Here is a 23,591-nt window from a genome sequence, read left to right on the forward strand (position 1 = left end):
CTTTGGATTTACTGCGTGTGCATTCTGGTGTGTCCTGATGTAGAACATGCTCCACCTCCCCTGCACGTGCTCTGTCTCCGTCTGAGCAGAAGGCTCGGACTGGCTCGGAGCAGTCTGGCCTGGAGCCTCTGAGCGCCGACAGAGCTGCAAAATGGCACCCGGGAGGAAATCAGAAACATGCACTCGCCTCTCTGTCTCTGCCTTGGGAAGTAATGTCGGATTACACTCCCCCTTTGGCCCTGCCTCAATTTCAGACTAACACGCAAGCAAGCATGAAGGCACGCAGGGGGATTAAGGAGGGAGTTTGTGTTTTGGGGGAACGTTTGAATCAGTGAATTCCAGAATGTTGAGCACAGGACTTTTAAACTCGAGCACAGACTCAATCAAATACTTTTCATTGATACTGAATCACTTTTTTTTTCACTGTTGGCTGAGATTACTTCCTGTAACTCTGAAACTATTCCACCAACATCTATACGAATGGATAGGTACCACTTTAAGATGGCATGATAATGAGACAGATGGAGGCGATGCTTGAACTCCTGCTGTATGTTATGTAAATGTCTGTGTGTGTGTGTCACAGACTAAATCTGCTCTGTTAGACACAGATCCGGGGACTCTGGATGCCATTCGAGCTTTGTCATATGACACATTAGATATCAGAAGATCGATACATGATTGACGTGGTCACCAACAACTGGTGTGCCAAAAACATATCCGCCTCGCCGCTACACTGCCAGCTGCACTACGTTGATGCAGAGCAGGATGGATCCATGCTACCACGTCAACACACAGCGGCTCATGGAAAGCTGACTTTACTAGAGCTGGAGTCAGAGATGGGCACAGCTCTGCTTAAAGACATTGGGACCGGAAGAGGTCGGACTTTGTCAACCGATGAGTCTTATTGTTGTTGGGCACTGGAGATGTAAACCATAGAGGAGGGACAAAATATTATAGCAATAACAGGATTGTTGTTTGCGTACAATCCAAATGCCGCATGTAGCTCTACGATGAAAGCCGAACTGGATTGAAGCATTTTAGTGAATCTTTGTATCATTTTCTGTCTCTTTGCTTCCTCCTGTTTCCTCTCGTCAGCTCCAGCATCCTTCCTTTATCTCCAGCTTTGAGGGAGAAGCTTAAAGCGCTCGTTTGTGAGAAATGTGATTTGTGTGTTTTTTATGGGACTACTGGAACACCCAGTGTCTATTCTGAGAATCCCACATGCACAGCAGAGGTATGCCCTACAGGCCACCCCCCTGCCTCCAGTTTGATCTGATGTTTTCATGGCAGCCTCCTGCTGTGGCTGGTTTTCAGAAACTCCCCCAGTCTCCCTCCCCCATCTCTTTCTGTCGGCTGAGTTTGAACTTAGGCAGGGATAATGCTATTTTACATTTTTAACATGTCACCATGGAAACCCGGATGCTGAACTGTGCAGCGCTGACTGTGAAGCTCTAAATGTGGCCCTTTGTTTTTCCAGGTCTATAAAGGTGAATTTCAGCTCCCAGATTTCCTAAAAGAACAGCCACAGGTACAGTAACCATCCTGCCTGTTGTTGAGCTTTTCCTCATTTTGTTCTCATACGAGTCGAACCATATGCAGCTCAGTGGACAGTCACGTGACAGGTTTCCATTTGCTCACAGTTAGTCATCTCCTCTTGAGTTTCTAGCCATCTAACAGCCTGATTTTCGGTTCCTGCTTCATGAATCCCCCCCCCTTTTTTTTTCTCCCCCCCTTTTTTTTCCTCCTTGTTTTTCGGTAGTCTTTCTTTACTGTGTCGTCTCTTGGTTTCAGAGCCTCACGTTGGCTGAAGAGCACCTCTGCCCCCTCCTGGCAGTTGCATTCATCTGTTTTCTGTTACAGAAGCTTTCAGTTGTCTTTTTTTCCAAACGCAATCAGTCTCTGTCTGTCGATCGCTGCGATCTGGCTTTCTGTCAGCATCTTCTCGGGGGTGTAGATGCAAACTTCTGCATTTCCCCCTCAAGCGCTTCATCACAGAGGAGCTGACGGTGAAACCTAACCTGCTTTCTGTTCATCCGTACAGATCCAGAAGGCTGCAGAGAGACCCAATCCCAGTTAGGAGCAGAGGCAGCGTGGGCACCAAAACACACAGGTACAGAAGCAAGTTTATTTCACAAATACACTTCCTGTTTAGCTACGTGTTTAAAAATGAGTCCATCAGGACTGCTGCTTACAGACATCGGTGAAATAAAGCAAGAGCTCCTATATCTACTTAAAATGATTACAGATATTAACACAGAGGCCAATATTTGCTGTAACCACGTCATAAGATATACTGCAGAAATCTGCTTTAATTAGTGTTGCAGCAATCCAATAATTATCAATAAGAATAGAAACAACTGAAAGTCTTGTTTTTGGTTTGCTTACAGAGTCTCACCGCCTCAATGCACTACACAGAATAAAGTTATCGTTTAATTTGACTGATGTTGTGATATTATCTTGTTTTTTCACTTGAACCTGTTCCCTGTGTGAGCTCATGGAAACCACACAAACCAGTTAGAGATGGGACGCTCCACACTGATGTTTAGATACAGTGTCAAGCTTATGAAGCACATATGTTTGGAAACAGCATGAAATCACAACAACAGTTGTTTTATATTGTAAGGTAGACCCTACAATCAGCTGACCCCCTATGAGCAAGTGACAGTGGGAAGGAAAAACTGCCTTTTAACAGGAAGAACCCTCCGGCAGAACCAGGCTCAGGCGGGCCTGGTTCTCGATATAATTCCAGCAAACCTGCTAACGTGAGCTTTGCCCACCAGTAACGTGTGTGCTCTTGTTCTGGTACAGGACTCGCTGCAAAGGAACAGCGCATCGCCGATATCGTCTCAGTCATGTCACAGCCCTGTTCAGCTTTGGCACATCTCAAGTGTCACATGACCACAGCTGGGACACGCCCCCCCAATATATAAATATACACACACACACAGGTGGGCTGCGACCACTCCTTGTCATCAGAAGTCTCGGCCTTCAGCATTGTACTGTACAAAAACATGGATGTCAGCGCCACTGAATGTCTGCTGGTCGTCGTCTCATGTCGCGTCATGCTCATCAGCTTGTAGAAATCATTTCTGGCCTTTTAGAGGAAAAGTATTTATGAATGGGAAAATTAGCTTTTGGAAGATGCAATACCTATTTTGATGATGATTTCCTTTTTTTATTGTTTTTCATGCCGTTGTATTGTGCAATGTCATGGGTACTGATCAGTTTGACGTATCAACCGTGATAAAAGATGCTTTTTTTAAACAAACCTTGTCTGTTTCTTGTGTATAATGATCCGAATACGGGAAGATGTGCTTACAAATACCCCGTGATCATCACAGTTTAATGAAACAACCAAACAAGCTCAGTGCTGCTATGAACATCAGTCTGGTACTTTCATGCTGCTTTTATACTCTGAACACTCGGAGCCTCATCCACCCACACCTGCATGGATGCATCGGGGAAACGCAGCTCGATCAGCTGGCCTTCTGCTCGCTAGGCGACCCGCTCTACTTCAGCTCTGAGCTTCGATCCTCTTCCCTTTTTATTTTTCTTCAAACAAGCGCTCATAACTAAAATAAGCATAACCATATTATTGTTTTCTGACCTGATTGTGTGAAATAATCTGAGGAGATTTGACTACTCTGTTAGGCCCACCTGTGCACCATGTGCTGCTGTAATTAAATCAGTTTAATGACAACAAAAGTAGTACTTTTACAAGAGTTGTACTGAAACATATTAACTTGCCCCTAATATTTTGATCCAAGAAAAATAAGAGTGGAGCAAACTTGGTTTTTTGTTAGAGGCTTTAAGGCACGTTTGGGTCTCGTCATAGTTGCAGTGGTGCACCATTATTTAAAAAATGAATAAAGGGCAGGGATAGCTCAGTAGGTAGAGTGGTGCCCCATGATTGGATGGTCGGGGGTTCAAATCCACTGAACAGTACCCCCTGAGCAAGTTACTGTCCCAACACACTGCCCCCTGGGTGCTGGGTTGGTGGCTGCCCACTGCTTCACTGAGGGAATGGGTTAAATGCAGAGAGGAATTTCCCTGTGGGGGTTAATAAAGTATACATTATGTAGAAATGCAAGAAAAAGAGATGCAATCAAAGCATTTGACCATCTTTAATTTAAAAAAAACTAAACGGTAAGTTCTGGATGTGCAGTGCAGCACATCACGTTCATGGCCTTACTGGGTAACATACGAGTAATACTTGAGCTTTTTTTGTAAAATACTTGTTACTGTTGCACACCGTGCCTTTATTACCACATCATTTGAGCTGGAGCAGATGTTGTATCTGAAATGAGTAAAGCTTTCAAATTAAAATATCATTGCTTGTTTAAAAAAAAGTACAAGTGTGTCAAAGAGTGCTTTTAAAGTATTTGACTCAGTGTTGGGATCACCGACAGATAACCCTTTCTCCTAAATAAAAGCTGTTGAAGGTACAGAAATATTGGGGGGTTTGATAGAAAAAATGTGGAAGCTGCTGGTGCCAAAATGGGTCGCGTCCACCCAAACGTGTTTTATGTATGTGGCCAGAGATTGGCGACATACGTAGTGAACCTTGTAAAGTAATTTTACTTTGAAAGAGTCAAACCGCATGTGACCAATACTTTCATTTCTTTCTCACCGTCTTCTCTAACACGTGTGTATAAACATCCTCATTTTTTCCTGATGTTATCGCAGTTATTGCCAGCAGCTCTGACACTAAACAACAGGTGGCTTACTCCTAAACTCAAAAAGCTGTGGCTGAAAAGAGAAAGGCGGAGACAGGGACAGAGAGGCCAAGTACAGGTTCACTAAAGAAGTGGACGTTGCTAAACATCAGCACTCTGAGAAGATGCAGCAGCAGATCTCAGAGAATGACTCGGCCTCTGTGTGGAAAGGTTTTAGGAATATCACCAACTACAAGCCTAAAACCCCCCACTCCACTGATGACTTGTTCTTAGCCAACACCCTCAACGACTTCTACTGCCGTTTAGACGAGCCATCAGGCAGCCTTCACACCTCCAACGACCCCAACAATAGAGGCACTTTGGACACTCATTCCCCCACCTCTCCCCCCTCCATAGAGCCATCACCACCTTCAAACACTTCACCTACAACACCTCCCTCCTCACCCCACACAAAAGAGGATTTCACACCACCTCCTCCCACCACAACTCTTCATATTCATGAAGCAGATGTGAGGAAGCAGTTTAAGAACCTGAATGCTCGGAAAGCTCCCGGCCCAGACGGTGTGTCTCCTGCCACCCTCAGACACTGTGCAAACGAGCTGGCCCCAGTGTTTTCTGGCATCTTCAACTCCTCACTGCAGGCATGTCATGTGCCTGCCTGCTTCAAGTCCTCTACCATAATCCCTGTCCCCAAGAAACCTAGGATCACTGGACTAAATGACTACAGACCCGTGGCTCTGACATCTGTGGTCATGAAGTCATTTGAGCGCCTGGTTCTCTCCCATCTCAGGACCCTCACGGCCCCCCTCCTGGACCCCCTGCAGTTTGCATATAGAGCCAACAGGTCTGTAGACGACGCCATCAACATGGCCCTACACTTCATCCTGCAGCATCTGGACTCCCCAGGAACCTACGCCAGGATCCTGTTTGTGGACTTCAGCTCTGCCTTCAACACCATCCTTCCAGACCATCTCCGAGGCAAGCTTTCCCAGATGAATGTGCCTGATCCCATCTGCCGGTGGATCACTGACTTCCTGACGTCTGGTGTCCTGGTGCAGCCACAACAACCTGGTGCTAAATGCCCAGAAGACAGTGGAGATTATTGTGGACTTCAGGAAGCACACAGCTCCACTCCCCCCCCATCATCCTGACTGACACCCCCATCACCTCTGTGGACTCATTCCGCTTCCTGGGTACCACCATCACCCAGGACCTGAAGTGGGAGCCCACCATCACCTCCGTCATCAAGAAAGCCCAGCAGAGGATGTACTTCCTGAGGCAGCTGAAGAAATTCAACCTGCCAACACGGACGATGATGCAGTTCTACACTGCAATCATCGAGTCCATCCTCACCTCCTCCATCACCGTGTGGTACGCTGGAGCCACCATCAGGGACAAACAGAGACTGCAGCGTGTTGTGCGCTCTGCCAGTGGCGTGTCCAGCGGGGTGGCCTGGGGGGGCACAGGCCACCCCCCCAACCAGACTGGCCACCCCAGGTGCCACCCCAAAGGCAAAACAATACAATTCAATCAAATATCAAATGTCCGATTATGTTTTCACGGTGAAGCTCAGATATCCGAGTGTAAGTGAATGCAGCATCGCTTCTGCGCTATGCGCATCACGTTAGCAAAGGTAGGAGAGCCAAGCACGAAAGACGCACCGCAGGAAACAATTTTTCGGTGAAAGAAAATGAGGACAGAATAAATGTCCCGGTAAGTAATATTAAGTTTGTTGAGTTTAGTAAACTTCGGTGAAATTAGAATACCAAGGAAAAAATAACACTTAAAGAATTATTGCAGCCGTCGAATATTTCAGACAGTTTGCTACTGAGGGCAGCTAACATAAGAGTTATGAGTTATAAGATATAATCTAAGTCGTAACGTTGCTGTATGGAGCTGCAGATTTGGTTGCAGGTTAACATAGCTGGACTGGCCATCGGGCATACCGGGCATATGCCCGGTGACTTTTTTTTGTAATGGCATGAACAATGAGAGGTGGTGGATCGGCCAGATGCAGGCCGATGTGTAAAAATAACTCCGTTGTTTGGTGGTGGCTATGACGGGGCTTCCACAGAGGCCAGCAGGTGGATGAGGGAAGGGGAGGCAGGAGGAGAGCCCCGAGGCAGCCGCCAGTCCGAGTGTCAGGTGAACTGAACTTCAGGTAAGAAGTTATGACCTGCAGTCTCTCTGGGTCAGATATGAACCAAGTTTAGGTGCAGTTTATTTTAGTTGTGCTGACTTTTTACTGTCAGTTGCAATAACTCATACTGCGTTCTAGCCAGCTTGACGGAGTTTTTATACAGCTGGGTGGGTGCTATGATGCAGAGGTGGGACCAAGTCATTGTTTTGCAAGTCTCAAGTAAGTCTCAAGTCTTTATCCTCAAGTCTCAAGTCAAGTCTCAAGTAATGTCAGGCAAGTCAGAGTCGAGTCTCAAGTCACTGGTGTAAAAGTCCGAGTCAAGTCACAAGTCTGAAATTTTGAATTTCAAGTCCTTTCGAGTCTTTAAAAAAAAAAACAACGAAAAAATAATGTTGCAGTTATGCTAAATGTAAATATTAGACCATGTAATTTTAAAAGCTGTGTTTTTCTCAACACATGACAAAATAGTGAACTTAGAAAATATACACAAATTGTGAAATTGCACCTCTTTAAAATGCAGCTCAATTAAACCTAGCTCCAAGAATAATTTTCACCGACAGTTCTGAGATAAGCTGCATGTTATTCTTGGATGCGGTTGTAGGACCGGCTTTAAAATCGCATGACAAAAATATCATACACATTAAAAAAAAACTGCATCACCAACGTAGCCTGGACAACATTTGCTAGTTAGATGAAGTCAGCTATCTCATCGTAGCACATTTATATGCATATTTATAATTATACGGTTCTTGGAGTGAGTGCATACACTCATGAAGTTTAGTAACTTCAGGTCACTGCAACAAGCCCAGGTACAGTTTACCGACGGATGGGTGCAGGACCTTGAAATGCACCGTGTAGAACGAAAGACCATCGTACGTATCATAAGTTTACCAGTCTCACAAATCGTCTTCATAAATACACATTCCTTAACCGTTTATTAATAGGACCTTTGAGCTCAACGGTAATTAATTAGCAGTGGAAATAATTTCTGGTAGCATCACAGAAATGTAGCAGTGACAATAATACTGTATGCTGTAATCGTACTGGGCAATTAGTGATACAAAAAACCTGTTTTATCCTGTGAATAAAAGTATATGTTTTTGTCAATGTACCATAATAACAGAAGCGAAACGCAATATTGTGTCAGGACAATTCACTATTTATGCACAATAAACAAAGGAGCATAGCGCGACAATTTCTGTTCAGCGCCAGACTTGCTTGTAACCTATATCACCAATTATGTTGTGAAAATGACGCATTAACTACAACAGCAGACTGACCTTCGTGTAAATGCTTGGAGCAGACTAACCTGTGAGCTGGAGTGTTCTGGGACGTTATATTTGCTCTTTGAATGGCTGCAATCCAGGCCATCCGTCGCGTCTTTGTTACTTCGGAAACATGGCTCGAACAATTTCTCTTCAACGACGTAATCCGATAACAACCGATCTCTTTACCCGTCGGCTTCCCGTGGCTGTCATGCGACCGGCTATTGCAGTTAATAATACAACAGCTTCTTGACATTTTTGTGTTTCTTTTTATCGCTGTGTGACTGATTTTAATTGAAAGCCTGCGTGCGCTAGTACCGCTTGCCACGAGTTCCCAGAATCATTTGCGGTTCTACCCGTGAATGACGTCACATTTTCAATCTCTATATAATATGCATGTTAAATTTTATATTTGGGGTGAAATATCAAGTCTTTTCAAGTAAACCGGTTCAAGTCCAATTCAAGTCCCAAGTCATTGGTGTAAAAGTCCAAGTCAAGTCACAAGTCTTAGAACATTTTTTCAAGTCAAGTCTAAAGTCATAAAATTAATGACTCGAGTCTGACTCGAGTCCAAGTCATGTGACTCGAGTCCACACCTCTGCTATGATGTTACTGATAGTGAACTTTATTTTATTCATAAGGTTAGTTAGTAGAGTTGCCAACGGCTCCTTAAAAAATGGAATGGTCCCTCATTCAGAGAAAATATTACACGTTTGGTGTTGAGCTGAGAAGAGACGCAGTTTGTCTCGGACTTTAGCTAGAATGGAAAAAGACACAAAGCTGGAGTTATTCTGTCTTTGCTGCACAGCTGCCTCTTCTTCTCTCATTCTCTCCTCTCCTGTTTCTACTTCAATCATGAAACTGATCAATGATCAGCTGATCAGCTTTTCTCTCTTGTTTATTTATCGCCCACTTTGTGCCAGAAAGAGGAAACCAGCGGATGTCGCGCTAAACAACAGCAGCACGTTTAAGCTTGATCAGCTGTTGTTAGAATGTATTTAATATTAATTTCTAGTATCAGCTGATGTTTGCTGGAGCCACAGCTGTAAAGCTGCTGGTCATGATGTCGGTTTGGATATGTGGTGAGAGGGAAACATGAAGATGAAACCAGGAGATGTCCTTACTGAACCATCAGAGCTGAACAGGTGATGGAGAAACAGGTTTACCTTTTAGGTGACATGAATGAGTTGAAGTTATGAACTGTTTCTGAGAGACAAATAACACCAGGATCCTTTTTTTATGTAGCTGACAGCTGGTAACTGTGCAGGGGCGGGTCTAGCAAAGTGTTGCCAGGGGGCCAGGTAGGGCATTAACAGGGAAAGGGGGGCACAAAGAAATACTTTTCTTTCTTATTCTCATTTAAAATGTCTCACTTTTATTAAATAATTATCTAAATCTTACAACCAAAGTTTTTATCTGACGTAAAATGTATAGAAATCATACATATACCAACAAGACAGTGTACATATGGAAAAGATATATATAAATCTTATAAAGTTTGTATCTGTCTTGTGTGAAACTTGTATGAAAAGCATACAAGAGTAAAAGCAGATATAAGATCCCTTGAAAAATTATATAATGAAACTTGTATGTTTTGGATACTTACTAAAACAATATATGAAAGTAATGAGAAAGTGGCCACTTTCATGAGTAAATCATGTAAGCCTTATATGATTTACTCATGAAAGTTGCCACTTTCATGAGTTAAGTCATATAAGTTTTTACTATTTCTTTTCCATATGGGACTGTCACAACAGCATTTGTTTTCATTCAAAGGCTTTATAATACCTGGTGGGCCGGTCTGTAGTCAAAATGCCCGATTTTCTGTCCCAGTCCAGCCCTGCAGGTTAATACTGGCAGTGTCACCATGCCAGCTGACTGTATTTCATCATCAGCCAGTGTTGTTCTTTATCAATATTACCAAAGTTTACCATAAGGCAGCATATAAAGTATTTACTTGCTTTCAGGTTTTATTCAAATGTTAGTCTTTTCAGTTGTTTCTCCACTTTTTTCCTGTTTCAAAATCAAACACCAGTTTGTGAGAAGATTATCTTCTTTTTTTAACAGGCAGATAAAGTTTTGCATTGGCTAATTTGTCAATTGTTTGTTACAAATGTTCGTATTTTAATATTCAAAAATGTTTTTGCCCAAAACATATGTGCACTACATGTCAGTAAAAATACTATGCAAATATTGATGTCCTTGAATGCTGAGTAAACACTGACAAAGCACTGATTGTATCTCTTGTACTTTATCAACGCAGTGTCTAAAAACTTTGCACCGTAGTGGTTGAAATCTCATTCTAATAAGAGTTAAAAGCTCATTCGGTTATTAGGTTTACAGGGTTATTGAATTATGGTTAAGGGTTGGTAGAATTTTTTTTTTAAACATTATCTGCCAATTACATCTGCCACCCTTCTCCAAATCTGTGCCCCTACCTGGCCCCCCCAACAAAAATTTTCTAGACACGCCACTGCGCTCTGCTGAGCAGTAGCAGTTTTTCACACGGGCGGTTGCCCGGGGCGGATTCACGGGCATCGGCAAAAAAAATAAAAAATAAAAATTGCTCGTACTCATGCTGCCCCGACGTCAGCCAGCGCATATCGGGAATGTCACAGGCACCGATCGGTTTTCTATCGCCCATTTGCTGGGAGTAAGGGCGCCCTCCGTTTGCGAGGTGCGCCTGCTGCTCAGGGAGGCGGGGGCGGGGGATTCTCTGGCTGGCTGGAGCAGCGTCTAATAACCAGCTCGCAAAATAAAACAATTAAAAAAAACCCAACAAACACAAAAACACCAGACATCATGATACAGACTTATAATTTGCACCGATGTTTTTTCGAAATTCTGTACGTGAAAAGTGAGCGCGAGAGCCCTCGGTGCGCCTGCGCGCTGCTGAAGTCAAAGTAAACTTTATTGTCATCTCCGCTACTTACAGCCCAGCATATAGAGAGACGAGACGACGAGGCTCCAGCTACAGCAGTGCAAGTAAACAAAAAACAAATATAAGAAGAGTAAGAAAATAAATATACACTTTAGGACCAGGGGTAAAGGATCAATAACAATTTATAATTTGATGATTTAAAGTCTCACACACAACCCGTCGAAAGGGGAGGGGCCAGCTGCTTCCAGATCGAGCACATTTCATTCATAATGTTGTAAATCCAAGCCCATTATGGATTCATGATTTGAATCCTGGGTTGTGTGAAATCCCAGAAATACACCTTAGACAAAGTGAATCTTGAACTAAGGTGTAGGTGTGTTAGATCATGTTGTGGTGATCCTCGGGTTGGGGGATGATTGTTCATACTGGAGTGCAAAATTCAAACCAGTGGAAGATGGACAAGAAAAGTTCAAAGCCATCAGGTGCTCAGTTTAGAAAAAAAGAGAAAAAACAAGCAGAAACGAGCAAAAGATGCAGGTAAGCAGATGTGTGATTGGATAATGGCAGCTCATCCTGAAACTATCAGAATCAGAAAACTTTATTAATCTCTAAGGAAATTATGTGGGTTACAGTTGCTCCAAGAAGAAATGGTAAAAATAGCAACAGTAACAGACTAAACTCCAAACAATACATTATGTTACAGATTTTAATATTAAGAAGGTGTGTTCGCTCAGGGCGCCAAACAGGCTAGGACTGCCACTGCTGCTGAGAAGGTGATTGGCTGCAGACTCCCATCTCTGCAGGACCTGTACACCTCTAGGACACTGGGGCGTGCAGCTCGGATCTCAGCTGACCCTTCTCACCCTGGACACAGTCTGTTTGACCTGCTCCCCTCAGGCAGGAGGCTCTGGTCCATTCGCACCAGAACCTCTCGCCATAAGAGCAGTTTCTTCCCCTCTGCTGTTGGACTCATGAACAATAACCGTATGACTGTTCCCACCACTAACACATGACCCTACGCTGTGTTCACTGCATCATTCCATGTTTGCACTGATCACCACCTGCACTCATGTATATATGTATATATCTATCTACTATATATCTAATTCTTATTTTTATGTTTATTTACAGTCTGACAGCATGTTTGCACTAAGTACCGCAGCATTTTCCTAATGTTGTAAACCTGCTCAACATTTGGCAATAAAACTCTTTCTGATTCTTAAAATCATGTTTTCCCTCTGATGAATCTGATTAAATTCCGATAATAATATTCAGTACTTACTTTTAAAAGTTTACTCTTCGGCCGCTCCGCTTCCACCGTTTTTTTCGGCAAAATTATCCACACCCACCGCCGCGCTATGCATTCTGGGATATGTTGGGTCACGAAGTCTACACCGCCACATCCTTAAAATTCAGGGAAATGAAGGACACATTTGAAGGCCGCATTTTGAGCAGCCTTCAAATTGGGACAGCCTTCGTCGTGTCAATCGGCCTTAAAATGCGGCCTTTAAGGCTGCAGACCCTGAATTGGGATACAGCCATAATGATCTTGATAGTTGAGCTCAACAGGAGCTCAACCTGCGTCCGTTACAGATGAACAGCAGCCAGAATTGTTTTGTCCTACAGTGGCCACCGTAGCTAGGAGTTTGGAGGGGTGAGAAAACAGGTTGACTGCAATCTCCTGACAGCTAGTGAGTAACTTTTACACACAGAGCCTTTGTTTGCAATCCAGTTACATATATCAGCTTCATCGTGTAATCTTACCAACAGCTAATGTTTTGTGTTCCTGACAAAATACATTTATTGTGTTTGACTCTCTGAACTATTAAAGCTACTAGAAAACTTAACTGCTGGATGGCAGCCCACTTTATTTCTTTTCAAGGATGGGAAACGAGAATAAACTGCTGCCCCCTCGTGGTGAGGCGGTCACGGTGTATTTTTTGCAGAGCAAAAGGTGTTTTTAACCTTAAGGCAGTGTAGACGTTATTAAAAGTGTCCACACGTTAGCAAGAAAAGCATAAAGGAAGGAGAGCAGGCGGGTCATGAACAACTTCTTATTTAATAATACATTACATTCAAGGCAAATGATACACCCTTACCAATACATATTCAGCAATGCAATCGTTGGCTCCCTACATAAATAGAAATTTGAAATCTCAAAGTCAGTGCACAACATTAAGAGAGAACACTTAACAGTCAATCTGTAACATGGTCTGCACACATTCTGCATTTCTGCACAGTACACACCTCTGGCTAGTGCTGCTAAAACCAACATAAAAATAGATCTCAAAATAAGTTATATGTGTATTTGTATATATGTTGTGTCTGTCTTCATAGAAATATTGGGCTTTTGGTTCATATGTACAGCAGTATAGACTTTGATGGGTTTCTCAAATGACAGAAATTGCACAGTAGTGAAAGAATTCAAGAACACCATTTCCAAAAATATTTTACACAAATAGTAAACAGTCAGTCTTCAAGATGCAGTATGAAATTGCACGTTGTCGTCATGCCACAGAGGGGGCTGTTTCAAGGCTTTGGTACACAACGTCCTGATCGGAAGAAAAAGCACGGACCCGATTCCTCCTCCGAGCCTCCGCGGCGGCGGGGAGGAGGGGCCGTAGCGAGGTCCATCCAATGCCACGGCCTGTTCCTGGGATCAAACTAGCAATCGGAGAGCAGGATGACTACAGTACACGTTAGGATCGGGGAAGACTCTTGGCACTTGAATCACAGGTGCAGGTCCGTGTCGGACGACCGATCGTACGCGGTCGCGATGGACGGTTTAAGGAGCGATAAAGGGTCACACTGAGAAGAAGGGAGAGCAGGGAGGGTGTCAAAAAAGCATCCGACTCCCTTCAGATACAAACGTGAATGTGCTGTTACTCTGAAGCCAACACCAACACACTGTAATACTGATCCACTGAACACTAGTGATGGCATTAAAAGCAGCTTCTTTCAGATTTCTTTTTTCTCTAAACCTGGGACTGTAAAGACAAACCCAGTCCGAGTCTCAGAGGCTGGACTTCGGCTTCACAGGGACAATTGCAACCACTTCTCTGGACAGTTGAACAGTCTTCGTGGTGCCTTCAGGTCAGCGTGCATGTTTCAAAGGAAATTACTGAAAGGATGGTCTATGTTTCCCGAGAATATTCTTTGCTGCGAAAAGTCAAACAAGCACTGACCACATCCTGCATCCTCGTGTCTCGCGTTCTATCCCATATACTCCATCTGGTTTGTTTTTTCCCAGGGAATGCCTAATAATGTGTGCTTCTATTTCCTGCAGCTTCACCAAATGTCAACATTTCAACACAGATCGATCTGAAACGGACGTTTTCTATGAAGTTAAATGGATTTACTTGTAGCTGGTTATTGGAGCTTTCACACTATAGTTCAGCTCTGTTGTGTGATAGTTAAGGATCATACAAATTTAAATGTTAATCAAAGATTATCTGAAATAATTATACTCAGGAAGTATATCACAAAATTAGCTCAACTACTTGTTGTCTCAGTGTGATTTAATAGCAAGGCAAAGACCCTTTGAGATTAGCGAGAGATCCCAACAATCAGACAAGAACTTCCTTTTAAGTCTCGGGGACGGGGAACCAAGAAAGGTACATGTTTGTGACTAACTGTTAAATACTGTTTTTAAACAGCTGGAAAAAGCTGTAAGTTATGAACAAACAGCACTACAACACTAACTCGAGTCTATGATCTTATTGTGACGTCTGCTAAACTACAGCCAGCTGTTTGAGGTTTCCTTCAAGGAAGTGATTTTCATTCTTTTCATAAAAATATCCAAACACTGCTAGATAAATCAGTTTTTAAATTGTAATTCAACTAATCCTAATTAGATCAGTTTGTCTTCTTAGTCTGCTTTTGAAAACTCAGTCAGTCTTTGTAGGCTCAGCGAAGCCAGAAATAGCATGTTTGGTATTTTGTAATGACCCCGACACGTAAAGTCGTTTCCTAGTGTTTCAAGTGTCGCTGGATTCTTCACCACCTTTCTCCTGCTCACCTTGGATGTAGGTGACGTTGTGCCGGAAACCTTTGGCTCTCTGAAATTGATGAGCAGCCACAAAAAGAGCTAAAAACTATTTAAACTCAAGGTGAAACTGATCGAGATAAGTTGAGGTGCAGCTCTCAAACGTAGCTGTGGCCCTTTTAAAATTGCGAGGATAAGGAGGAAGGCTCGTGTGCTTGCGTTTCCTGTTGTGCTCTGGGAGTAAACATGCTTCAAACACTGACCGACATGTTCAGAAAAGCTGGCTGCAATTCATCCTGAGTTCCTAAATGGTCTGGCCTCTCGCAGGCTCCTCCGGCCCCCACAGACTGTGGCGTGGCCTTCACAGGGACCGCGAAGGACCCGCTCACAACAAAGTGCAAGTAAGTACCTTGGGCTGTTACTGAAAAAGGCAACATTTGTGTCATAATGACTTTGTGGACAAAAAGAAAAGAGGGGGTAAAAACACAAATGCTTGTAGAAAACACTCATGAAAAGGTCGTTGGCACAGTCCATTTGGTCACTAATGAAAACGTCTTCGTGGCTAAGTCTTCTGCTGTGTGTACATCCTGCACTCTAGTGGCCACAGATGGCACTGCATGGACAAACACAAACACTGAGAGCCTCAACTTTCCTGACAGCCATCCAACATGTTCTGTCTCAGAGTCGAGGAAAAGAGTGCGACTTTAGAAAACCGAGTTGTGACAGTGTGTGTGTGTGTGTGTGTTTCATGCACGCACGCAAACTCTGCCGGACTGGGGAAACTCAAGAATGCGTTCACAGTGTGATCAAACTCACAAGCATGCAGACAAATCCACATGTCCGAACAGGTACCATGGGCATTCCACGTGAAGGGCAATGTAAACAGATCGGGCCGAGCTCCAACAGCCGCCCCGGGGCCTTCACCTGGAGAAAAGGGACGCCTCGACCACCCGGCTGTGGCCTGGGTAAGTGGAGGCAGGAAGTGCTCTAGTTTCCAGCAGGGTCAGACACTCTCCCTCCGCATCCTCCCATTCCTCTTTCTGCCTTCTTCATCACAGTTACTTGTTGTCCATCAGAGACTGGACTTTGTGCACCAGCTCACGTGCTACCTTCAGGATATGCTGGACATCGTGCCGCTCAGCCATTTCTGTGGATCAGACAGGCTGTTAGAGAGACCGCTACCAATATGGAAATACAGCACAGTTTGTAGATTTCAGCAGCTAACTGATGAGCCCTGAAATGAGTTTGAACTATGTGTGTGTTTGTGAGGAGGCCAGATTATCTAAGAAACCCACACAGGTACAGGAAGAACATGGCAGCGCTAACGGCCACGCTGCAGATTCTACATGCGGACCCACTGACACTGAAGCTTTCTACTCACTGTTCAGACCTCAGAGCACTGGTATGAATGTGCGTCCTACCATTAAAGAATTTAATGATGTCGGTGAAGTCCATGTTGTTGTCCACGATGATCTCACGGTAAACTGTGACCAGCGCCAAGGCCAGGAAGAGGACAAAGTGCTGCGAGGAAATCCTGGGAGCCACCCAGATCACCTCCCACACCGCAAACACGTCGTCGTACAGCAGCTCTGCACACAGCACATTCCCGTAATCTGCATTTCTAAAGAGCGCTTCTCAACATGCACACTTTGTCTGCGCTCGGAAAACAGAAACGTCACGTGAGAGGAGGATGGCGTGTTCACCTCTCTTGAAGTCCAACAGGAACCACCGGTAACAGAAGTAGAAGTGAGTGTAATCGCCGTTCTGCTGCATCAGCTCGAACAGCTCCGAGTCCAGGATCTGCCATCACACAGAACAGCAGCAGCTGTTAGCTGGAGCGTCTCTCGCTCTCTGATACTCACTCTATGAATATCATCCATCACCTGGATCAGTGACCTCATGTTGGCAAAGTGCGAGTCCATGGCTCCACCATTAGGGAAGTTCTGACTCATCCTCTTCATCAGCTGAGTGAAACAGCTGTACGCCAGGCACTCTGACACACACACAGTTAATGATCATTTATTGAATATTTGTTCTGGAATAAATACTGTCGCAGAAATGAAAGCAAGCGTTCTGCTGCTGCTGCACATGTGTTTACTGGCTAAACGGACAAATGCTTTTTAGCTTCTCATTGTTAGGCAGGGCTTTGATCTGTGAGCTCAGTAATTCAGTTCATTTCTCTCACCATCATCCAGGATGACCATGAGCGGAGCGAGGAGGTCACACATGCCCTGAACGTAGCCCATCTCTAAATGCTCCCACACATAGCTGCCAGGAAGAGAGAGGCAAAGAGAGACAGACTAAAGAGAGAGCACACACATCGGTAGCTGTTGTGAATGTTGGTGATTCGTTCTCCACAAATAAAACGTTAGAAACTGGAAATAACACAAACAGGCTGGAGATAAAACCTGCTTCTTCTCACTCTGTAAAATACTCGCCTCCATCTTCTGCACCTACTCATCACTGCACAAGTAATCATTAGGGGTGCAACGATACAGTGCTTTCGGTTCGGTACGCATATGTATCGAACAATACAACAGTTTTAATTTATTTGATCAACTTTCCTTCTGACGATGCTGTCTGTGTTGAGCGCTCAGTGGATCTGCGCTCGACAGTGCAGCCTAGGCGGAGTAGTCGAACGCAGATTCACTGAGGGCAGGGCAAGCTAGCGAGACAGAAGTTAAACTCTCCTTGCAACATGGCAAATTGAACCTCCCCCACCCTCATTCAGATCTGGCGTTTGGAACTATTTTGGTTTTCATGTGACGTATGACCCTGAAGGTAAGCGCGTCATGGACTAAAGTAAAACAGTATGTTGGATGTGCCACGCAATGCTCAATTACATGGGTGGGAACTAGTGCGTTAGCGCAGTTAGCTCGTTAACGTGTTGGCCGTCCAGCCCCACGCATGGGGCGATCCGCGGTAGCTCGTTAACGGAGATTTGCCGTGTTGTGGCGTTAACGTCATTTCAGATTAACGCTGACAGCACTAGTGGAACACAATGAATATGACTGCACATTTACTCCGACATCATCCTCGTGCAAAGACAAAAACAACAAGCAGCATGCTACAAACTTTACCCGAGTCATTCAGACAGCTGTTAGCACAGGATTCTCCTTATGGGGACCTGATATGTTTAATATGCTGCTGAGAATATAGCCCAGAAGAAGAGTATAGTATAGCTTTTATTTTGAAAGAGCCATTTCTCTGTAATAAACTCTCTTTTCCAAAGATGAGGGATTTCTCCATCAGATAGATTTATTTATTTTATTACTTTGTTGTTTCAGCAACATTAAATTTAAAAGCTGTACTTTTGAGTTAAAATATATATTTATAATTTTAATAAATGACAAATTAAAAAGGTATGAACATTTTTTTTGTATCGAAAAAATATCGAACCGTGAATTTTGTGCATCGTTGCAGCCCTAGTAATCATCTAATCATCATCTAATACTCCTGTACATACAGTATTCAGCAAAAAGTGAAGAGAGTAGCCAAACCCTCAGAGTACGTCTCAGATCTACAGCTCTGCAGATCTGCAGTCAGCTCACTGCTTTACTATCTTCCTACCCAGTCTGACAAATAAGCAGCTCCTCTGCAGATGATCAGCTGTTTTACAACTACTCACAAGAATTTTTGAGGTCTATAATTGATGGCTTTTTAAATAACGGCTTAATTAATTCCACCTTAAAGGCCTGTCTTACATAGCCCTGGCTGCATGATGCCATTTAGCACTGAGGTCCATAAAGCAGACTTGGGTATCAAACACGGGTTAGTACTGAGCTGTCTGTCACTGGAACGTGTGAAAGCTGCGGACAGGCAGAGCATCGCTTCACCAGGAAGCAAGAACAGATGTGTTTATGAGAACCCTTCATCGCACCTGACCCTGGATCAGTTTTACAGCCTTCTTACTAGAGCTGGGCGATAGAACGATAACGATATGTATCGCGATATAACTTTTACTCGATAGAGAAATTAAGCTATCGCGATAGACCTCGCCGCTCTTGTCCTCAAAAAAAAAAAAAAAAAAAAAGGTCAGCCAATCCAAATTAAGTAGCGCAGAGCCGAACCAATCACAGCCGCAGCGTCACGACTTGTTACCTACAGCACAAGTGCCAAGCCGCACGTGTGTTTGTTTGGGAAGCAGCCAGCGGGTAATGGAGGAAATGAGTGTGCCGACTAGAAAAATCAACCGAGCGTGACCGAAGAGAAAACAGATGATGGTTCCAACGCCGGAGAGATTGTCGAACGGAAGAGCCATAGAAGTTCCGTAGGGTGAAGGTATTTCTGCTATTTCAAGTCTGACAAAAAACAGAGTAGCGTGCACTGTAAATTGTGCCGAAAGCAAGTCTGGAAATACAATAAACTGGTGCATGCGTCACACTGTGCGCCACGTTATTGTTTCGGTGAAATGAATTTCTACAATACTGTTAATTCTACTCTCTGCAGTGTTTAAATGCTTACATATACACACAGTTACTGTCCCTCCACACACACGACTCGGTTCTGCTTCTATGCCCCAGCTTTGTTTACTTTTTCCCACCGAGGCTTCTAGACTTCTGATTGGCCAACATTTCTGCACGGTTAGGAATCTAGCGCCACCTGCTGCTTTGGCATGTTCATAGCAGCGTTTTCCTTCATTTCTGCCTTTATGTGTGGACGGGATTATTTTTTAAAACGAAAACGGAAAATCTCCGTTTTCAAAAACACCCGTGTACGTGTGGACGTAGCCTCAGTCTCTGACTGGAAGCGCTAATTCGTCATTCGGCTTTTGTCAGACTAAAGTAACTGTTAAAACTGTTTGAAAAGCTAAGCTATACAACAAGGAGAGATTGAGAATTTCCTTTTAGTTCTCAGTTTATTTGATATTGACAAAAGTTAGTCAGTTTTGTCTGTTCTTCTATAAAACAAACTAAGATTTATTTTTAGAATTAATATTTTGTTTCTAAGTGGAATTGACAGTTTAGTCTGTTTTGTTTGTTCTATTTTGAAACTTAAACGCTTTAGCGGCTGCCTTTTGTGTAGTTTGCAATATTTGCCTTTATTTATCTGAAAAAGTCTCATGTTCCTTAAGTACATCTACCCTGTTGAACTTATTATGGGAAATAAATATTTAAAAACAAGCTGCTGATTATTTCACATTTTACTTGTGAGCAACGGCACATTTAAATCTTACAAATATAGTTATTTGGCTTATATCGTGATAGATATCGTTATCGCCTGAAATGAAAAAAACATATCGTGATATGAAAAAATCTCATATCGCCCAGCTCTACTTCTTACTAACAGAGACCTTACCCAGTGCCTGCGATGCCACACCAGTGAAACCACAGAGCGATACAGATGCATTTCTTTGATATTCAACAGTAGCAGCTGTTAGTGAAGGCTGACTGAAACTATTTACAGGAAGTGGATTTGATTTTGTTTACAGCAAAAGAAACCAACCTGTTCTGGTTTTATGCGACTACCTGACTCTGGTCATTTCAAACCCAGCATCACGTGACACGTCAAGTAAAACAGGTTTGTCTTTCTGCTGGAAAGCTTCACATTGCAGTTTCATTTTTTCACTCAGTGATTTGAATCATCGTCATAAAACAACAGGAGGATCTTCTTCCGTCTTCAGGTCTTTCTCTACCTGCACATGATGTTGCGGAGTTTCTCCAGGTTGCTCGTGGTGAAATAATAGTAGTTGCGATCGCAGCGCTGGACATCTTTGTCTATTCTGTGGAGGTTGAGGGCGACCGTGTCCAACAACTCGATCTGCAAAATGAAAAATAGTTTTCTGCTGTGTGGAATCTGCTCAGTGTTACTGCACAGTGTGTCCATCAAACACAGACTGTAGGTTGGTGTCACTCTCCAAGCACTTTGTTCTGATCATGTGGCATCAATGCAAAAAACAAGCCCCATAAACGGACATAATGTATGCACACACTGTACGTACTGTATAGGAAGAGAGCGATGGTGACGTCCCCTCAGCAGCTGCTCCACTGGTCACCAGTTTGTCCAGCTGACTGCACAGCCTGTCTTCTGTCAGAGAGTCCCGGCACCCCGCCAGCTCACTGGGAGTCCTGCCGTCCTCCGCGCCCCCACCCTCCTCCTCTGTGCTCTGACCGTCATCGATACTAGACAGGATCTGGGAGTGAGCAGAGGTCACAGAGTAGTTTCTAGAGGAGGGGAGCCCTGAGTCGGGGGAATCGAATTCTACCAGAGGACGCTCTTCTTGTGGGAGGGCCACGGGGGGCACCAGGTTGGTCATTGTGGGAGTGCTGTCCTCTCCGCTGGGGGTCTCCTGGCTTCCTGCATCCTGCTCATCTACAGACATGAACACCTGAAAAGGGGGCGGAGGAATCAGAAGGCACGATGTGCCAAATTACAACAACAGAAGCCTCGAGGTGCTTTATGCAATATAATGTGTGATTACGTAAATCCCAAAAGGTTGGTTCTGTTCACCTGGACGTTCTCAGTGGGAGAAACGTTTCATCGCTCATAAACAGGACGTTTGCACAATGAAACTAGTACCACTGAGGGAACGATGGGCTGCGAGGTCAGGTGAGTGCAGCCCTTCCCCAACTCTCTGTGAACAGTACCTATGATCACATCACAGCCCACTGTTCCTGCAGTCGGCTGGTTTCTCCCACTGACAACGCAGATTCAGCCTTTTGGGATTTCCTGACTGGACGACTGAGCATGCATATAAACCTAACTATGCATGTGATTCTTTGAGGTGGGGGCGCGGCTGCGTTGTCTCACCTCTGCTACATCGACTCACTGACTGATCTTTCAGCCGTCTTTGTGCGGCTGCTGCGTTTTGCAGCATTGTTATCAGATCATCTGTCAAACACTGTTGCTGTTATTTGACTAACAGCTTGTGCGAGACGTCTGCAGCCTACTTTTGTAGAGTGAAACTTATTTTGCTTGTTTGTTACTTCACACTGCTTTACAGAAACCATCAAAACAGCATCACAGCACTCACTGTCCAGGTGAACATTAATCATACTTCAGTCTGTTTGTGCCAGTTTAATCTCTTTTTTACTGATTTCATCTTATGCAGAAACACTGAGATGTGCACTGTCTATAATTCAGCCACTAACATGTTTTATTGCTCCATCCGTGGAGGTTTTAGTTTGACGTCTTAATGCAAAACAACACAGGCTGAAATGAAAATATAACAGATAATAACAGAGCTCACGGTGCAGCGTCTGCATGCTGCTGATACCAAATGAAGTTCTGAGGATAATATAAAGCTCACCCAGACAACCCAACAAAGACTTTGGATATTGCTTGTATGAAGCTCACCTCATACAGCGGATATTCAGATTTTTAATAACGTTTAATAAACTCTCACCCCCCAACTTAATAAAGTGTATCACTGAGTGGATGCTATATTGCTCTGAGCCCTTCACCTCATTGCTGAGCGTGGAGTCTCTGTGGACGAGCCGCAGGACGTGGCTGTCGATGCTGCTGCCCGAGGAGAGCTTGGCAAAGATGGCCGACTGCATCTCCTTCTCCCGCTGCTTGACGATCACCTCGCAGGCCTTCCACTCCCGCATCACCTGCTGGTACCGCTCGCCGATCTTTGCATCGATCTTCACACAGGGTTTTACTAACTTCAGGGCAAATTCAAAGAGTGTGTGTGTGTGTGTGTGTGTGTGTGTGTGTGTGTGTGTGTGTGCACGTGCACTGTACCTTACTCATCTCCTTTTTGCTCATGCCAAACTTGTAGTGTCCCAGAAGGAAAGGCCACACCTCCTTTCTGATTTCGTGCTGCACTCCACCGTAATAAACCAGCCGGAGCAGCTCCAGCTCCTTGTAGTTCTGCACACACACACACACACACACACACACACACACACACACACACACACACTGTCAGGAAGGTAGGCAAAAAAGAGGAAACATAATAGACAAGAAAAGGCCTGAGAGGAAGAGGAAGTGCATCAATAATGGAAGGAGTGAAAGAGTGATGGAGCTCCGTACGGGAGTAGACGTAGATTAGAGCGGAAGATAAACGACACAGATATGAATAGAGTGTAAATTAGTAATGATGACTTTGTTGGAGCTGATGAATGATTACGGCGGCTGCTTTAATAGCTGCGATGGTATCACACGGAGACTTCATTTCACTGAAACTCATTAACTTTTCATTAGAGCGAAGGAGAGAGTGGAGACAGCAGGAGCAGTGCACCATCCTCCACTTTCAATTAATATGCTCCATCAGCAGGTGGAATGATATGAGTGCAGGATGAGGAAACCGAGGCTCACGAAGTTCAGCTTTGGCTTTGTGTTAATAACTGACTCTGTGCTTTACAAACACAACAGGTAATAATGCTGGTTTACAGCACCGTGCAGGAACACGCTGCTCTGAAACTGCTGCGTTTTAATGGTGGATCTCACACCGAGCACGGACACAGTCACACACTGGGGTCTGCAAACGCCAGCTTCAGACCGCTCTAACTGCACTACTCAGTTTCAGAGCTTTCTCCTCCTCCTGGCTCTGCTCAGAAGACACATGCAGCTTCACACATGCAGCTGGCTTAAGCAGAGCTAACATGGGATTTGAACTTAAATCCAATAAGTGAAAGACTTTTGCTTAGAAGAGCCTCACGTCTGTCCACGCAGGAGTGAAGGACTTTCAGCTGCAGTG

At 44.2% G+C, this 23,591-nt stretch overlaps 3 protein-coding genes across 9 annotated transcripts in view; 1 reads left to right on the plus strand and 2 right to left on the minus strand.

Moving 5' to 3' along the window:
* LOC309686927 (uncharacterized protein) overlaps nucleotides 1-999 on the minus strand; it is a gene marked incomplete at its 5' end in the record, with an annotated part of 6,434 nt that extends 5,435 nt beyond the window's left edge. Inside the window, 2 exons of the mRNA XM_082501600.1 lie at nucleotides 13-144; nucleotides 984-999. Of these exons, the coding sequence (XP_082357726.1) occupies nucleotides 13-144; nucleotides 984-999 (148 nt within the window). The remainder of the gene's footprint in view (nucleotides 1-12; nucleotides 145-983) is intronic.
* tpst1 (tyrosylprotein sulfotransferase 1) overlaps nucleotides 1-3,268 on the plus strand; it is a 42,494-nt gene extending 39,226 nt beyond the window's left edge. The window contains exons 4-6 of one of the 2 annotated variants that reach the window (XM_082504128.1): nucleotides 1,478-1,528; nucleotides 2,042-2,110; nucleotides 2,809-3,268. In XM_082504128.1, the coding sequence (XP_082360254.1) occupies nucleotides 1,478-1,528; nucleotides 2,042-2,077 (87 nt within the window). In that variant the 3' untranslated portion in view covers nucleotides 2,078-2,110; nucleotides 2,809-3,268. The remainder of the gene's footprint in view (nucleotides 1-1,477; nucleotides 1,529-2,041; nucleotides 2,111-2,808) is intronic. The other variant, XM_082504129.1, reaches the window with a different exon arrangement.
* A 9,734-nt stretch (nucleotides 3,269-13,002) lies between these two features.
* The window catches only part of sgsm2 (small G protein signaling modulator 2), a 107,734-nt gene continuing 97,145 nt past the window's right edge, over nucleotides 13,003-23,591 (minus strand). For 5 of the 6 annotated variants that reach the window (XM_082504240.1, XM_082504239.1, XM_082504241.1 and 2 more), the window contains 9 exons: nucleotides 22,634-22,762; nucleotides 22,351-22,533; nucleotides 20,889-21,275; nucleotides 20,583-20,707; nucleotides 17,133-17,215; nucleotides 16,831-16,940; nucleotides 16,651-16,747; nucleotides 16,369-16,536; nucleotides 13,003-16,094 (listed from right to left, as the gene is read on the minus strand). In XM_082504240.1, the coding sequence (XP_082360366.1) occupies nucleotides 16,006-16,094; nucleotides 16,369-16,536; nucleotides 16,651-16,747; nucleotides 16,831-16,940; nucleotides 17,133-17,215; nucleotides 20,583-20,707; nucleotides 20,889-21,275; nucleotides 22,351-22,533; nucleotides 22,634-22,762 (1,371 nt within the window). In that variant the 3' untranslated portion in view covers nucleotides 13,003-16,005. The remainder of the gene's footprint in view (nucleotides 16,095-16,368; nucleotides 16,537-16,650; nucleotides 16,748-16,830; nucleotides 16,941-17,132; nucleotides 17,216-20,582; nucleotides 20,708-20,888; nucleotides 21,276-22,350; nucleotides 22,534-22,633; nucleotides 22,763-23,591) is intronic. The other variant, XR_014271082.1, reaches the window with a different exon arrangement.

This window comes from Aulonocara stuartgranti, assembly GCF_965226115.1.
Source record: "Aulonocara stuartgranti genome assembly, chromosome: 14".
Taxonomy (NCBI): domain Eukaryota; kingdom Metazoa; phylum Chordata; class Actinopteri; order Cichliformes; family Cichlidae; genus Aulonocara; species Aulonocara stuartgranti.